At 46.5% G+C, this 17997-nt stretch overlaps 1 protein-coding gene across 1 annotated transcript; it reads left to right on the top strand.

Annotated features, from left to right (window-relative positions):
* The first annotated feature begins 7017 nt into the window (after positions 1-7017).
* On the top strand, positions 7018-17671 carry F2 (coagulation factor II, thrombin). Its single transcript, XM_050897946.1, has 14 exons — positions 7018-7096; positions 8038-8201; positions 9212-9236; positions 9444-9494; positions 10013-10118; positions 10198-10328; positions 12604-12900; positions 13280-13393; positions 13685-13811; positions 14321-14488; positions 14815-14988; positions 15155-15333; positions 16901-16971; positions 17385-17671. Exons 1-14 carry the CDS (start codon positions 7018-7020, stop codon positions 17526-17528), a joined length of 1830 nt encoding a protein of 609 aa, XP_050753903.1. The 3' UTR covers positions 17529-17671.
* The last annotated feature ends 326 nt before the right edge of the window (positions 17672-17997 follow it).

The following is a 17997-nucleotide window of genomic DNA, read 5'->3' as shown; positions in this document are numbered from 1 at the left end:
GAATAACTTCTTAGAGAAGAAACCCATAGCGTTAATGAGCAGTGCTTCTGCTCTGCCTCTGTTACGCTGTCAGTGGGTGACAGCGCACCATGGAGAAGGCAGGAAAAGTCTCAAAGCAGCGGCTTTGAACAACACCTTCCTTTCAAGTTTTTCTTTCTCTAATTAATTGTTGCTATTCAGGCACTTTCCTGGGCTCTTACTCTTGGAGATCAGCAGCACTTCTGATCATTTGAAGGTGATGCTGATGCCAGACATTGTTGGGAAGCAGCTTCCCAAGTGTTTACAAGGTGTCTCTGTTGTGGGTTTTTTGAAGAGCATTTTTCACAATTAGCAGAAGCAAAGTCCTGCCTTGGAGCTAGGGCTGAGCGTTCCTTCTCCACTGTCACCTGTTTTGCTTGCTGTCGGCTTCCTGGCCTTACGGACGGTCTGTCTGAGGACATGAAAGGATAGCTTCATGTCTCACTATGCGAATAGCATTGTACAGTGCAATTTTCACTGTCCCCAGCTGAGAGGCTCCTCACCTCTCCAGGTAAGGGTTCAACAGTTCATCTCGGTATGCTCAGAAAATTTTGCCTTTCCTCTGCACGTTCAAGTTGGGTTCATTAGTCTGTTTGCCTTGTTCTTTTTCTCACATTCTTGCTTCCTCTCTTCCACTTCTTTCCTGCTCCCGCACAAAAAAGCTAAAAGACAGCACCACCACAACTACACCCCAATATTCCCACTGCTCCGTTTTCTTCAGTGCTCATTTGCCAACTGAGGCACGCTGAAGGAAGTTGGTCCCATTTCGGGAAGTGCACAGTTCCCAGTGCCACATGAACTTGACCTCATAGGAAGAGACCAACAATACCAGACCTAACAGAGGTCTTTCAGACTTGCCCGCTCTGGACTCTGTTTTCACGTGTTATACAAACACCGCTTTCATTTGCTGCATCCTCATTTTTAGATATTCTTGCTCTCTGTCTTGCGCCTCTCTTAACATCTACATTTCCCCAAAAAAGTTTTGTTTAGGGTCTTAAATTCTCTGGGCTTTTTATGCCCACTGCACAAGAGGAGGAGGGCATGGTGTCACTGGGGAATCATCAGTAGCACAGTTCCCTTTTGGGGTGCTATGAACATAGTAATGTGACAACCTGAAAAGCCACTCTTTGCGGTTTCTGCATTCAACTTTTTCCATAAACTTTTACAACCGGTTTGCAGACAAGGTGCTAGAGTCAGATCCATGACACTTTGATGGGAAGTGAGGATAGAAGATGAATTCAGCTAATAAACCTTTGAGTGTCCTTATTTTTAGCCATTTTCTTTAAAGTCAGGGGGCAGATGAGCTCAGTCAGCAGATGAGCCCTGAGTGCTTGGACACAGACCAGTGGGAGCACAGACGTATGAGGGGGGCTTGTATTTGAAGCCGCAGTGCTTCCCACTGCTCTCCCTTTGGTGCCTATCCTAACTCTTGCTGTTTTCAAATATTGACACAGCTGCAAAGTGTTCTCACTGGAGCTGGGCTCGTGTGCTGTGTTTGAAGCATGTGCCCTCTGTCACAGCAGAACCAGGAGAGAAGGGGGAGCAACTGGGGGAAGGGGAGAATCCAGGCCCCTATTGCTTAATCTGCTGACCTGTGACTACCTTCTTTATTCTGCGATAACAGGAGAGAAAAAGTAGGAGCAATTATGAATTAGGAGGTCTTCACAGAAACATTATTCACCTAACTGTTGATCTGAGTAGGTAGGGGCAGGTCTGTGCTGTGCTGCACGTATCACTTGGCTACAGCATAAATTTAGCTGGCTAATCCTGACTGAGGAGCCCATAGGTGGCTCCCACTGGGCACCTGGTGATGATGCCACCACCGTGTCTTTATCTTAGAAGCAGCATGTTCTTATGTAAACAACCTTTTGCTTGACAGCAAAACGATGAATAAAGTTGTTTACTCCTAAGAAAATCCTATAAAACCCCTGAAGACCACGATGCTGGTGAACCTCAACATGGATGGGATGTGTGCAGCGTGCCATGGCCTGACTAGGTATCTGTCCGATGCTGTACAGCTTGGTGTTTGCAGCATCTGGAGGGGTGTAGGATTATTGTGCTGGCTTTGGCTGGGATAGAGTTAATTTTCTTCATAGTAGCTGGTATGGGGCTATGTTTTGGATTTGTGCTGAAAACAGTGTTGATAATACAGGGATGTTTTTGTTACTGCTGAGCAGTGCTTACATGGAGTCAAGGCCTTTTCTGCTCCTCACACCACCCCACCAGTGAGTAGGCTGGGGGTGCACAAGAAGCTTGGAGGGGATGCAGCTGGGACAGCTGACCCCAACTGACCAAAGGGATATTCCATACCATATGATGTCATGCTCAGCATATAAAGCTGGGGGAAGAAGGAAGTGGGGGGACATTCAGAGTGATGGTGTTTGTCTTCCCAAGTAACCCTTACACGTGATGGAGCCCTGCTTTCCTGGAGATGGCTGAACACCTGCCTGCCGGTGGGAAGTGGTGAGTGAATTCCTTGTTTTGCTTTGCTTGCGCGCGCAGCTTTTGCTTTACCGATTAAACTGTCTTTATCTCAACCCACGAGTTTTCTCACTTTTACTCTTCTGATTCTCTCCCCCATCCCACCGTGGGGGGGGAAGTGAGCGAGTGGCTGTGTGGTCCTTAGTTGCCGGCTGGGGTTAAACCACGACAGTTATCTAATGCTATACCCTTTCTTGTGTTATGTCCAATAAACAGTATTTTAATTAATACATTATGGGCTCTGAGTGCCTTTCTTACTGGGATCCATAACAAACACTTGCACCACTGCATTACATTTGGTGTAGCTGGCAGGATCCTGGTGACAAACACCTTACTGGAAGAAGGATAGCGAAGAAAAGGATGGGTGCCTGCCTGGTCCCATACGCTGGCATGGGGAATGGTCACACAGTATGCTGCATTATAATGCTGATAATCATTATGCTTTGGGGCAGCAGACACGTGGACCACCTGGCTGGCTGGAGATCTTGTGCAGCTGTTACCCTTACAGCTTCAGGCAGCAAGCACATGGGTCTCCTGGCTGGTGGGGCTCCACCATGCTGGCAGGGCTTCACCAGGGCTTCGGGGTGCTGCTGCAACGCTCCGGGGTGACAAGCGCACAGATCTGTCGGATGGTTGGGGTCCTTCATGCTGGCAGGGCCTCATCAGGTATCAGGCATGCACGTAGACTTAAGTGTTACACTTAAACGTCACACCACGGCCAGGGTTCAACCCTCGGCCAACTTGTAAACTGGCTTAAACCTGACCAAGGTGCTTGAATGAAAAGGCAGCAGCAGGCTGCGAGGGAAGGGGATGATTCCCTGGGTCCTGAAGTCCTCCCTGCTCGGTGGCTCCCCTGTCCTTAGGGACAGCGGAAACCTTGTGTGAGGGGACGGGGGATTCATCCTTTGTGATTGTATCCAAAGTGTTACAATTGGTGATCAAACTGTGTAACTTGCTTCAGGAACATATTCAGAAATACCCCAACTATTGAACCAGCAAACTGTATCTGTCACAGAGCAGACAAAGGCCCAAGAAAACAGGCCAAGGCCAAACCCTCTATACTCTGCTCCCTGGAAGTTGGAAAAATAGTTACATAGGAAATAAACAATTGCCAAAGGCTTTCTTCAGTTAAAAAGAAGAGTCAACTCATAGAGGGAAAGAGATCAAAACTCCCAGCTGTGTTGAAAGCCATAACTCTGGGAGGGTAAAGGTATGAATCTTAATTCTCTTACCCTAAGAAAGAAAATAGCATCCATCGCTCATGGGTGGGTGAAGGCAGAAAGAAAATGAAATGATAAAAAGTTGCTTACAGGAATGGTGAACAGATGGAAGAGTTAAATGTTTGAAGGGTGGAAGTCAAAGCCCCTGGAGAGGCGATAGCTGATGCACACTGTCCTGTTGCAGAGGCTAACCACAAGAATGGGAGAAACAGGAGCCCTAGAAGCACATTACAGAACAAGAAAAGGCTATAATGTGAAGAGCCAGCTTCTTTAATTACTAACATTATTGTAAGATACCAGAAAGGGCTGGAAAATGTCCCAGGATGTAGTGAAAATCTCCAATTATAAAGCAAAACCAATGTAAAGAAATAGTTGAAACTTAAGTGATGGATGTAACCTTGAGTAATCTTGAGATAAAAGGTTTCAGCAGTTACAGTTGACAACCTAATGGCCCTGGTAGGTGGGTTTGTCCTGTTCCACAGAGGTAAAAGAAGCAGCCAGACATAGTGACAGAATGGTTTGTTTCAGTAAGGTTTTTTTTAAACAAGTGCTTAAGCAACAGAATGAATGTAGGAACCAGAACAGAAGTAACGTTAAAGGAAGATGGCATAGGTAAATATTACAGGATATTCATACCTGTCTGATAACCAAGCTTAACTGCTGTATTCTAGTGTTGCTTAAAGTTAACCCTATATAATGCATGATACCATGGAAGGTGCTAACACCTTTCCTTTAAAGGAAAGACAAGAAGATGGTAAATATCTGTGCATAAATATAACAATGTTGACTTAAGCTGCAGTGTAAAGGCTGCCTGGTTATTATAAAGAACAGACAGAGATGCAGGAATGAAAAAAAAAGAAGTGACTGAGAATAGTGGAAGCTCTTATGAAGAGAAATACTCTGGTGATCCACATAACAAGTTGACATGAGAAGGTGCAGGCCAGTGCTGCACATACCACTTGGCCACAGGATTAGCTTAGCCGTCTAAACCTAACTGGGGAGCCTACAGGTTGCTTCCGCTTGGCACCTGGTGATCATGCCACCACTGTGTCCTTGTCTTTATTTTAGAGTGAAGCAGCGTATTCTTATGTGAACATCCTTTTGATTGACAGCAGAAATGACAAATAGAGTTGTTTACTTCCAAGAAAATCCTGTAAAAACCCTAAAGACCATGACACTGCTGAATTTCAGCACAGGCACTATCTGTGCAGCATGGCATGGGCTGATGCTGTACTACTTGGTGTTCCCAGCATCTGAAGGGCTGTAAGATTATCTAATGCTATCCCATTTTGCCTTCTAATGTTATCCCCAACAAATGGGATTTTAATCAATACTTTACAGAATCTGGGTGCCTTTCTTATTGGGATCCATAATGAACACTTGCACAGGTGCATTACAGCTCCATAAAACACAGCAGCATCTGTCTCTCTCATCACTCCAACTAGCGGGTGGGCGGCAGTCTTCCTGCAGTGGTATTTCTTCCCTGCATGCACATCCATATGGGCTTGCTCAATTATGCCTGGTGAAAGCAGCCCTGAGGTCCCTTGTCCCACCTGCATTGTGAGACCAAAACCAAATTATCATACAGAGAGTAAAGAAACTGTCCTTGTTGCTATCCTCTTCTCCCCATCAGCTGAGCAAGGCCCTCTGCTTGCCAGCTGGACTTGCTCAAATGTGGGGCTGTTTGCATCTCCTCCCACAGTGAGGAGCAGTGGTGGCTGCTGCGTGGGATGGCAGCGGCTCTGGTTTCACCACTCTTCCAAAACCTGTTTGTGCCCTTATGCCTCCTTCCTGTCCCTGCCTGCGCACTCCGCTTAAACACTGCTTCTCCTTGCTAAGTAACACGGGGTGTTTCTAGGGTTGTGCCTAATGCTGCGTGCACGCACTTCTCCACCCAGGTCATCTCCACCCAGGGCATCCCAGCCATTCCTAAAGGTGTCTCTTCAAAATCCGGAGCTGTGTGTGGGTGAGAACAGGAGATACTCTTAGATGAGGGAGGGAGCCTCTGGAACTGCTCTTTGTACCAGTGGCCACAGAGTCATTCCTCAGCCACCCTAATGCTAATATTTGCACTCCTTCTATGGAGATAAACATTACAGATGTATCTGCTGCACAGAGGCACAGCACAAAACATGCTCCCTGCTGGCAGAAAGCCCTTTCATGCCATGTGGCAGTTCCTGAGACTACCCCCACCCTGCCCTGCTTTCTGCTGGTTTCTCACTCTGCCAATTTTCTGCTTGCTATAGGAATCATTAGAGCTTTCCCAGCTCTGGTAGCCCAGTTCTTGACTTATTAGCTGATGTCATGACATTCAGACTATTCCTGCCTCCCTGTTCCTGGAAGCCCTTGTTTTCCTGGCTGGTTTTGGCATGCTAGCTCCTTGCTCATCAGAGCTTCTGTTGCCTTCTGGATGTACTTTTGTATGTTCCACTGGGATGTGAACAAAAGGGGGAACCCAAACTTCATGCCACTTCACCCTCCTCCACTCTGCTGGGAATTGTAGTGCAGTGGGAAGTATGCACTGCCAATGGCATTGCTGACCTAACTGGGAGGAAAATTTAAATTCCACACGGGCTGTCGCAGGCACCCCTTCTGCTCCTTGGCAGGGCCAAGGGAGAAGGAGGAGACTTAAACTGTGTATTCTGGTGCCAAAATAGCTGGGGCTGAGCTTGCTGGTAACTGCACGGAGAAAAGACAACTGGACTCCAGGGGGAAAAAGCGGGGGGGCTTGCAGCTAAAAAGAGGATAAGGACTGGGAATGGCTAAGGAGCTCTCAAAGTCTTGCTGCGTGCGAGGCTACTAGAGTACAGCCTCTGAGAAGAACTAGTGGCAGGGACCCGAGCCAGCATGGTGGGGAGGCAGTGATGGTGCCAAGAGCTGGATGGAAGCGGAGTGGCACTGAGGGAAAAGGAGCGAGCTGCTCTGGCTGGGGTGGCTGTGAGCTGGCAGAGACCTCTCCGTGCCAGCCCGAGTTCTCCCTGTGCCCTGGGACAAGCTTGTCCTCTCGCACCTCATGCCATCTTCCCTGTTATGAAATGGGATGCTAATTTTAGTCCTGTGGGGATCCGGAGACATTGTGCTTGGCTTCCACCAATTAAGTAAGAAAATGAAGATGCCCTGAAGGGAGGGAGAGATGCCAAGAGAGGAGGGATAAGAGGAGCCTCAGTCCCACTGTCCCTGACACACCACGACCTCTGGAGTCCTGTTTCTTCATTCTGGTTCAATATTAACCCAGCGGGGCTGTGACTCCGCTTATTCTGCTCCGTTTGCATTTCCCCTGCAGCCAGGGCTGTACAGCATGGCACGCAACAAAACCAGCATACTGAGGGGCCTGCTCTTTTTCAGCCTTCTGCACCTCACACTGAGCCATGCTGGAGGTAAGACTCAATGGCACAGGGAGAATGACAGTACTGGTGGGTGACAGGAGGAAGAAAGATGGGGCTATTTCTTTCCAGGGGTAAAGCTGGTGGCAGGTTTTCTTGGTAAGGCAGGAGGACCTTCTACAAGCTTGAAGTTGGGAGTGAAAGGGTGCTGAGAGTGAACACAGCATAGGGCTTTACTATACAGGAGGACGCAGCAGCATCCAGCAGCTGGTGACAACAGCTCAGTGGATTTTGTGTGTCGCCTGGGAGACGGTGGGGAAGGGGAATGTGGCTCAGTCCAGGACCATGTATAACACAACTGTGGGCCTTTTTGGGCTAGAGTTCCTCAGTTGACCTGGGTGGCTGCAATTCTCCATTGCCTCCCCAGCTCTCCCTTATCCAAACTTTAGGTCATATGCAGTATGCCACCTTCCTGCTCACTGCTCCTTTTCTCTTGTCAGAGCCTCTTATTCATCTATCTTTTCTTAATATGAGGTTAGGTCCTCTCTGACCCACTGCTGTGTAGGGGAAGACCTGTCTACAGGTCTCAAATCAGGGTCTCTGAACACGAAGATGGAAACAAGCTGTGCCTGTCACAGTGGTCTGAGGTTGGCAAGACAGAAATACAATGACTGGCAGGGAGCAGTAGCAGGCTCCAAGCAAACAAGCCTCTACCTAACTGCAAATGAGCAGAGCAGCTTTGCCGAGGATAGCAGAGGATTCCTGTTGCTTCTGTTGCCTAAGTGATGCGAGCCCCGACAGATGAGTTGTAGAGAGCCTGCTCTGATCACCAGGTGTAGACCTGACAGGGCTTCTCCTCTCTGTATGGTGCGCTGGGGGAGGCTGGGCTGTGGGATCATCACGTCAGCTGTGTGATTTTTGGAAACCGCAAGAGGAGACAAAGGGGCCCTCCTGCTGCGAGCACCCCTTTGACTGGCAGTGTTCTGACCCGGTAGTTTTCCTGGAAAAGGGGCAGGCACTGTCAGTGCTCAAGCGCCCACGACGTGCCAACAAGGGATTTCTGGAAGAGATGCTTCGCGGAAACCTGGAGCGAGAGTGCCTGGAGGAGACATGCAGTTACGAGGAGGCTTTTGAAGCCCTGGAATCCAACGTTGACACAGTACGTACGGGTGTTCCCAGGAAACATTCCCTCAGCCGACCCCTGTAGTGAGAGACCAGCAGGTCGCACGTACAGCCAGGGGCTGGGGTCGTAAGACTGAATTCTGTCAACCAAAGATGAACCTGATGGGTGTGTGCCTCAGGGAGAGCTCAGGCTTTCTTAGGGAGTTTCCCTCCTGGAGCCACTCCAGGGAATGCAGCTCAAAGCTCAGGTTCTTTTCCCTCCCTCTCTATTTTAAGCATGAAGTGAAAAGGAGAGAGTCTTCCCATCAGTCCTGAATTGCATCTTCCACTAGTTCAGCGTGGTGCCACACGCATTTGAACTGTCGCAGTCCCAGACACTCAGAGAAGAGCTGGCTTAGCAACCAAACACTGAGTGCAGGTGCCTCAAGCTCCTTTGAGCTGAAGCTTTAGCACAGTCTGTCCCTTTTTCTGGCTTCCAGACTCACTCATTCTGCTAAATTTGTTCTGCATCCTTTTGGGATTTGCTCCTAGCCCCAAGGCCAGTATCCATGCTGAATTCCACACCCAAGAATACAACAGTAAACAGATAAACAGTTAGGAGTCGAAGCCAGCAAGATACAACCTCTGTGGGGTATTTCTAAAGCAATCACCCCAAGGCTGCACAGCAGAGATGTAGATCCAAAGAGCTGAGCAATACCTACATGTGATCTGTGGCCTAAGTTCTAGGTTCAGCTCCTTGGACTTCTCCACTGTAGCCCAGGCTCTGCTTCCTCTGCAGGTTGATGAAGGTTGTAAGCATCTTTGGGCTTTTTAGAAACAACAGTACTCTCTCGATTCCTGAGTCTGATGAGTGGGAATGTGGGTTTATATCAGATTTTTTGCTTTGTTGGACTCTGTAGTAATTGATATCAACAGAGCTAGGTTAGTCTGTTCCATTTGTTGTGATGGGGCATTCTCCTACTGGTTTGAATTGCAGCAGCTAAGCAAGGTCTGATGTTCTGTGTCTCTACTCTTAAATATATAATTTTTTAAATTGTTTTTTTACAGGAGGCATTTTGGTCAAAATACCAAGGTAAGTTGCTTCAAGTCCTTCAGGTGCTATGCTATCCCTTAGGATGCACTATCCCATTGTGGAGAGATGGCTCCCCACCCTCTTACAAGAGCTCACTTTCCAGGACAAAGCACTTATGTTTTGTCCCTAGATGATAAACTGGTTCAAACTATGAGGCTTATGTGGATTCCTTTCATATAATGTGTTTCTTTCTTCTTATTTTGCTAGTATGTCAGGGCCTGAGACAGTCCAGGGCAGTTCTGGACGCTTGTCTAGAAGGTAAGAAATTCATGTTGACCTCTATCTCCCAGATACAGTGAGTGCCAGGAACTTGCTTCCTGCAGAGTTTGTAAGGAAAAAAAATAATCTAAAGTTGGTGAAGCCATCTGATTAGAAAGAAAAATAGCAGGAGGGGGAGTTTGAAATTCCTTTCTTCCTCTTTATTTCTCCACTAACCATTTCACAAACAGCCTAACTCCGCCATTGGAACAGCATGGGGTAGATGTCTTTCTCCTTGTGACACAGTCAGGTGTCCCCAAGGCCAGCCTCTCAGAAGGGCTCTGACCTGCGCCTACAGCCAAAGCAAAGCACCGAGCCTCAGGGCGAGCTCCCTCTGATGAGGCAGACAGAGCTTAAGCTGTGTGCTCTTCCCACCCCATGAAGAGAATGCTTGTGCTTGTGCAGGCTCATACGTGCAGCAAAAGTTAAAGGGATTTGGGGCATGGTACCTCTGACCGTGACAAACGCAACATCCATTTCCACTGGCCCTGGCTTACACCGTGCTGGGATTTTCACAGGTAACTGCTCTCTTGGGCTTGGCCAGAACTATCAGGGAACAATTAGCTACACCAAATCAGGGATTGAATGTCAAGTGTGGACAAGCAAATATCCACATATACCTAAGTAAGTTCATCTCCCGCATACCCCTGAAGGGTTCTCCAGGGTGTCCTTCCTTCCTAGCCTAACCAGCTTTTTCTCATAGATTTAATGCCACCGTTTATCCCAACCTCATTGAGAACTACTGCAGGAACCCAGACAACAACTCAGAAGGCCCATGGTGCTACACCCGAGACCCAACGGTGGAACGGGAGGAGTGTCCCATCCCAGTGTGTGGTATGCCTCAGCACTACGCCCCAGCAAACCCTCCACTGGCAGGGAACACTGCACTGAGGCTGATACTAAATGTGTCAAGGAAGGGGAGAGGGTTAGGAGGGAGGCATCTTACATGAACAGAGGTCAGTCAGAGTAGAAGAGCTGTGTCTTAAAGGGTAAAGGAGCTGAGGAGGAAAAGTCATTGAGTTGCCCATACAGCTACCTTGGCTAAATTCCTCTAATGTTCTGTGTTCTCTAGACTACACTAATCTAGATCTATATTAAATCCAGTGTCAGCAGTCCCCTGGAATCTACTACAGTTTTGCCAGTCAGAAGCACCCCAAAATCCTGGCTCAGCTGCCTCTAATTTGTGACAGCAATGAGTCATACTGTTTTTCTTGGTTTGAATTCCCACCTTTAGGACAAAACCACTACAGCTTGTGCTTGACTGCTTGCTTTAACATTCACTCATACGGAGGGGTGCAGTTTAATACCCACAATCTCAAGAAAAGAGAACATGCCCTTCTCTCGTCATTGCACTTGACAGGATGGAGAACCATCCCCCTACACTTGTACCTTCCCACTTCTCCACAATACAGAGCTGTCTCCCCTGGGGCTTGGCCTCCATCTCAGAAGAACTGGTAGAAAGCAGAGAATTTTCTCACAGCAGAAGTTTCTCTTCCAAAAGCAGAGACTAGAGGCAACGACTCTTATAAGTGAAAGTCAGAGAGGTCAGCAACCATTTTGACCACAGGGTGTTCTGAAGTTTTAAAAATCATTACCATAACCCTGGTCTGCAATATGGCAAACTGGAAAGAGATACTGCTCTGCTTTGGGGTGATCAGGCATCTGTACTATCTCTGTTCACTGGTTAGTTTCTGACCTACAGTCGCTTACTGTTACACTTACACGTGCATGGATATGGCAGGACTAGAAAAGCCTTGGTTTTGTGCACAGTTCCTTTGCGATCGTGTTGACACGAGTCAATCTCACACCGAAGCAGCCTCACCGATTCAGGTGAATGCTGCTTGCCCAGTGGCTGTTGTGCCCCAGGGTGAGCAGTCAAACAGAGGGTGTCTCTTCACATGGGGATTCCCCCAGTGCACAAGGAGAAGGCAGCTTGAGGCCAAGCAACTGCTGCACAACAGATTATCTGGTGCCCACTCAGGAAATGCTGCTTAAAGCTTGCAGCCATTAGGACACTTGCAAGAAGAAGCGTGGAAAGTCTGGTAGGAAAATTTTTCTCATATCATTAGATACAGAAACATTGGCAAAAGTTAAATTTGCTATTTCAGTAGCATATCATGGTAAAAGGCTCCCCCAAATATGGTCTAGTTACGCATTTGAGAAAAAGGCACTGGAGGCTCTAACACAGCAGCATTATGATGCCTCAGGCACCTACCCTTCCCTTGAGCTGGTTCTCAAAGATACCCCAGAAAGGAACACAATATTGTCCCTCACATCTTAGTGGCAAAGAGAAGTGTGATGAATAGTGCCAGCCGCACCTTACCTCCTGTTGATAGAACCACCTCTGACACTGCAATATTGTAGAGGGCCACCACGTGCATGGGAGCATGGTAGGAGCTCCCAAACATAATGGTGCCGTTTCTGGTGTTAATTTTCTTCTTAGCAGCTGGTAGAGCATGTTTTGGATTTAGTGTGAGAATAATGTTGATAACACTCTGATGTTTTAGTTGTTGCTAAGTAGCGCTTATCCTAAGTTAAGAATTGTTCAGTTTCCCATGCTCTGCCAGCAAGCAGGTGTGCAAGAAGCTGGGAGGGAGCAGAGCCGGGGCAGCCGACCTGAACTAGCCAAAGGGATATTCCATACCATGGAACATCATGCCTAGCATATAAACTGGGGGGAGTTGGCCAGGAGGGGTGGATCGCTGCTCAGGCATCAGTCAGTGAGTGGTGAGCAATTGCATTGTGCATCACTTGTCTTTTCTTGGGGTTTATTTCTCTCTTTTTTTGTTATATTCCTTTTCATTACAATTATTATTATTTATTATTATTATTATTGTTAGTATTATATTTTATTTTACTTTAGTTATTAAACTGCTCTTATCTCAACCCACGAGTTTCACTTTTTTTTTCCCAATCCTCCTCCCCATCCCACTGGCACGGGGGAGGAGGGAGCGGCTGCGTAGTGCTTAGTTGCTGGCTGGGGTTAAACCATGACAAATGAGATGCCCCGTGGAACTCTGGACTTTAGTAAAGGGGCTCTGGTGCTATTTGCTAACAGTACTTCTGAGTGCAAAGCTATGACTTAAATCACAGCTCTCTGTCTTTCCAGGTCAAGAAAGGACGACAGTTGAATTTACTCCACGGGTCATACCACCAGCCCCGGTGGAGCCCTGTGAACAAGAGAAAGGCATGCTTTACACTGGGACCCTCTCGGTCACCGTGTCTGGAGCTAAGTGCCTGCCGTGGAACTCTGAAAAAGCCAAAGAGGTGCTCCACGGAAAACACATTGACCCAGAGGTGAAGCTGCTGGAGAATTACTGTCGGAATCCCGATGGAGATGACGAGGGTGTCTGGTGTGTCACAGATGAACCACCCAACTTTGAATATTGTGATCTGCACTACTGTGGTGAGAAGCCTGCATTGGTTTGGGCAGGCACACTTGTGAGGCAGTGGCAAACAAAAGCAGTATGTGCAACTAGGGTGAAGTGCTTGGCCTGGGACACATAGACAAGGAAGTATGCGCACCATGCATATGGAAGTCCTGTTTGTCCAAATATCATATGTACTAACCTGCCGTACATGTATAGACCTGTTACATTTCTCAGGTGTTCTCTTCTCCCTGAAAACTCACAATGGTGGACAAGGAGCATTAAAAAAAGCAGTGGTTTTAAAACATCGTTCCTTCATCAGACCCACTGTGTGTGGAAAGGAACATTTACATTACTGATAATTATGGAAAACAGCAGCTCGGCCTTTTACTATGTTTGTCTTTCTGTCTCTCTCAGACAGCTCGCTAGAGGATGGGAACGAACAGTTGGAGGGACTATCAGGACGTACTACCCTTTCTCAAGAGTTTAAAACCTTCTTTGATGACAAAACTTTTGGTTCAGGTGAAGCAGGTGAGCAAAAACACTAGATACAGCATCACAGTTTGTAGAAAGGCTGCAGCTTCTTCCCACAGGGCACTCACTGGTCCTCAGAAACACCAGCTTGCCCAATGCTGTCAAAAGCAGGGGGAGATATTTAAATTCCTTGAAGGACCCTCAGAAGTCAATCGCCAGTTATGATCATGGAGCTAGTAAGCACTTCCTTCCTAGGCACTTCCAGCTTAGCATGCTGACTGCAGACAACATTTCTCCACTGGCAGAGTATCAGGTAGAGTAACAAAGCCAGATTGCCTATTTTTTCAGACTGCGGCACTCGTCCTTTATTTGAGAAGAAAAAGGTAACGGACAAAAGTGAGAAGGAGCTGCTGGAGTCCTACAGAGGAGGCAGAGTTGTCCATGGGGACGACGCAGAAGTTGGCAGCTCCCCCTGGTAAGCATTATCTTTGCATAGTCCTTCATAGGGAATTGTATCTCCCTTCTCTTCAGTTCAAGCAGGGGGAAATAAAAGGGCTCTCCCATCTCAGGCAGCATGTGGGCATCATGGCTTCTAATCAAAGCTTCTCCAAGCGGCTGACGGGGCAGTACTAAAATAGCTAGAAAGAAACTCTCCTCTTGAGCCAAGTATGCAACCATCTGGGAAAGCAAGAGTGCTGGCACGTTTCATCTTTGTCTCTTCCTCTTTCCAGCTTTGCTGGAGCAGAGAGGATGAGAAACCTCTCCAGGTGAAGGAAATAGGGTAAATGGCCTACTACGTGTATATTCCCTGGAAGTCCAGGGAAGACTTTTGCTAGAGAGCCACTTATACAGTTGTCTTTGTCAGTATACCGCAACACTCGTCCCTGCTCATTGCAAATTCTGCTCTTTCTGCATGACACCAAGACACATTCAGCCGGCCACGCCTTTAGTCCTGCTAAGTCTTCCTCCCTCCTTATCTCTCAGGCAGGTGATGCTCTACAAAAAGAGTCCTCAAGAGCTGCTGTGTGGTGCCAGCCTCATCAGTGACAGCTGGGTCTTGACTGCTGCTCATTGTCTTTATTATCCACCCTGGGACAAGAACTTAACTACAAATGACATCTTGGTGCGGATTGGCAAGCACATAAGGGCAAAGTAAGAGCCTGGATGGAGTGAACTCACCTTCCTCTTGGAGTAATGAGATACAACGAGGTTGGGCTATCATTCAGTATCCAAAGAAACATACATAGCCAAGGTCACATGCCTCTCAATAATGGGATCTAATGGAGCCATCATTTGCTGCTCTTGCTGATCCTAAAGGTTAAAGTGAAAGGGAGGGCAGAAGCAAGCAAAATCTAAAGGGGTGCTCCAGTGTAAAGACTGTTGTCTCAGAGGGTACAAAGCACCCGAGAGTATCACGAACCCCAGATGACTCTCAGTTGCTACTGTACAGCGAGTTCTTTCCTTCATGACTATTTCAGATATGAGAAGAATAAAGAGAGGCTTGCTCTGTTGGATAAAATCATCATCCATCCCAAGTACAACTGGAAAGAGAACATGGACCGAGACATTGCACTCATGCACTTGAAGAGACCCATCATCTTCAGTGACTACATCCATCCTGTCTGCCTGCCTACCAAAGAGGTCGTGCAGAGGTGAGGAGACTGTCCCACATTCCTAAAAATACAGGCTACAAAAGCCTCCTTTGTGCCTTCAAAAAGGACAGAAAAAGATGCCTTATTTAGGCTATTTGCAGCAAGAGGGCCAGGCAGGAGAAAGCTGTTACAATACATTTAATTATACTCATGCTTCCTTCCACAGGCTGATGCTGGCAGGTTACAAAGGGCGGGTAACTGGTTGGGGAAATTTGAAAGAAACATGGGCCACTAGCCCAAGCAACCTCCCCACAGTTCTGCAACAGCTTAATGTGCCCATTGTAGACCAAGATATCTGCAAGGCATCCACCAAAGTTAAAGTCACTGACAACATGTTCTGTGCAGGTAAGTAGCACTGGAGAGACAAGGCCAACTTGCCACAGAAGACAAGGGCTCTGAGCTCCTGGTGGGGCTCATGCAGCAAGGTTACTTTCTGATACATTTGCAAATGCCCTCCATAAAGAATAACTTTCCTATGATAAGAACTTTTTCAGCTTTCAGAAAACATGAAGGCTGGAGAACTTAAAGCTATGAATAAAGTTTGTAACACCGTGCTATGTCAGGCTAACTAGCCTAATGGCACCACTCTGCTAGGTATCAGCAACAGCTGTGTGAGAACCAAGCACATATAAAATTATCTTTTCACCAGTATACGGAACAGTTCAGTGACTTCCTAAATTCAAGGCTGCACACTAGTTATCCTATGCAGTAGCCAAACCACCCCTTCTTCTCTACTAGCTTGTCTCAACTGTTTGGAGCCTATTCATACTTACGCTCACAACTTCCGCGGCAACAGGCTCCACAGATTAGTTAGGCATGTGTGCAAAATGTAATTCCTCATGTTCTGTTAAATTTCCTGTCTAATAAATTTGAAGACATAAACTCTATACTCATAACTTAAGAAAAAATATTTCTTCTCCGTGTCATATGCTATTTTATGGACCCTTTACAGCTCTGTCATTGCTCTTCCAAGCTGAGAAGCATTTATTTAATCTTTCCTAATATAGAAGGCATTGTGTACTTCTGATAATCCTTGTTGTACCTTCTTAAATCTCTTCTGGCACTATACCCTTTTTGAGAGAGAGTAGAAGTGAACACAGAATTCAAGATACAAAGATACTACGGATTTATGTACCGGTTTAATACTTTCTGCTGTATTCTTCATTTGTGCAGGCTTTATCAGTTCCTACACACAAATCTCCAATGATTTTTTGACTGAGTTTGTGCTGCTTGTATCTAATAATGCATACGATTGCTTGAGTTAGGATGGAAGCCAATTTAATGAGTATACTGACAATGTAGTGTTCTTACGGTTTCTTTTTCTAGACAACATTCTTGAAAAACAGCTGAGATGCAGACATACAGCAGAAAAGGGGAGATAAGTGATGGCAAAATGCAAAGATACTGTCTAGTTTATCAGGAATTAAAGTGAAATCCCTTTCCTCTTCATAGCAAGACTGTAGGAAGACAGTTGGGGGAGAGAAAGCAGAGCCTGCAGAATGACAGGAAGGTGAAAGTGAGGACGGCAATGTGTCTCTATAATAAATAGAATGAAAGAACAACATACATGGAATATTACACACACAGAAGTTTCTAAGACAAGAGAAAGGCACAGTAGCTCAAACTATAGCTGTTGAACACAGTGGCAGCTGACACTAACAGCAATTCTCATGAAAGAAAAGAAGAATGAGAGCAGAGGGTGGAAGAATATGGTGGATTCAGGAATGTTGCAAAGACAGAAGCAGAGTTAGCTGTTTTACATATAAAAACAAAGCAGTTTTCTAAATTTAAGTCCAATAAGTTGGCAGAAGCAGTAAGCAAATCTCACAGCTCTCAGAAAATTTATGCAGCAATACTTCAAGGAAAAGACGGCCAACACCAGCCAAATGTCCGACTTTCTTCCTGCCTGTAGGTTACAGTCCTGAAGACTCAAAGAGAGGAGATGCCTGTGAAGGGGACAGTGGGGGACCTTTTGTAATGAAGGTATGTTCAACAAGTTCAAGCTCGTAAAACATATGGAGCTAGGTTTGTGCTATGCTGAACTTTTGTAATAGTCTAAAAAACGGCAGCAGAGATGGAGACTGCTGAGTGGCTGAAGCAAACCCATCCCATGCCCAAGCTGAGCAACAGGGATGAATCCTGCAGTCATCCAGCCCCATTTCCGTACTAAGTTCTCAGCACATATGGAGATCAGCTGCAGAATGCATGAGTGATGGCCAATTCTCACTTACAGGTTTAAGAGTAGAGACAAAATTACTCCAACAAGCTATGTTATCTAGTGGATGCCAATCTGAATTCCAAAGCAATATCCATCACTAAACAGGCTGGGGTGCATAAAAGGCTTACGTCTGAAAGTCTCTTGCTCCTTGTGCCAATCCCATTTTTCTTTGCTTTAGAACCCAGACGACAACCGTTGGTATCAAGTGGGAATAGTTTCATGGGGAGAAGGCTGTGACCGAGATGGCAAATATGGATTTTATACCCATGTATTCCGCCTGAAAAAGTGGATGCGAAAAGCCATTGAAAAACACGGGCGATAGAGGAAGCGTTTACCTTGCTTACTCTCAGTTTTGCTACAATGCTCCACTTCTTAAAAACATAAGGATAGAAGATCCTGAAGTAAAAGTTCTATCCGTACAACTCGACAAAGGAAAGTGTTCTCCCTTGAAAAATAAAAGTTCTCAAACCCATCTTCTTCCTTTTGTTCATGCTGCACTTGAATCTAAGCCATCACAGTAGCCAGGAGTACGAGTGGAATGGCACTAGTTGTACTGCTAATTACCTGTTGTGCTTCAAACACTCTCCTCCCTTCTATCAGCTATAATCATCAACAGATTTTAGACCTCAGATGATGGCCTTAAGTCAGTCACAGTAAGCACGATTGTGCCCTCAGGCACTGTCCATTCCCTCCCTGCAATTCAACTCATTTTCTGTTCTAGAAATTGAGCCAAGAATGTACTGGAGATAATCACCCTACAGTAACTGTGACATTACACAAAACACCAATAC

This window comes from Gymnogyps californianus, chromosome 5, assembly GCF_018139145.2.
Source record: "Gymnogyps californianus isolate 813 chromosome 5, ASM1813914v2, whole genome shotgun sequence".
NCBI classification, from domain to species: domain Eukaryota; kingdom Metazoa; phylum Chordata; class Aves; order Accipitriformes; family Cathartidae; genus Gymnogyps; species Gymnogyps californianus.
The sequence above is the reverse complement of the archived record's forward strand: the minus strand, read 5'-3'. Positions and strand labels throughout refer to the sequence as shown.

Coding starts and splice junctions, on each gene's coding strand:
- F2 (XM_050897946.1), top strand. CDS start 7,018: ATGGCACGCAACAAAACCAGCATACTGAGGGGCCTGCTCTTTTTCAGC. Junction 8,202..9,211: donor TGGAATCCAACGTTGACACA/GTACGTACGGGT, acceptor GTTTTTTTACAG/GAGGCATTTTGGTCAAAATA. Junction 9,495..10,012: donor TCTGGACGCTTGTCTAGAAG/GTAAGAAATTCA, acceptor GGATTTTCACAG/GTAACTGCTCTCTTGGGCTT.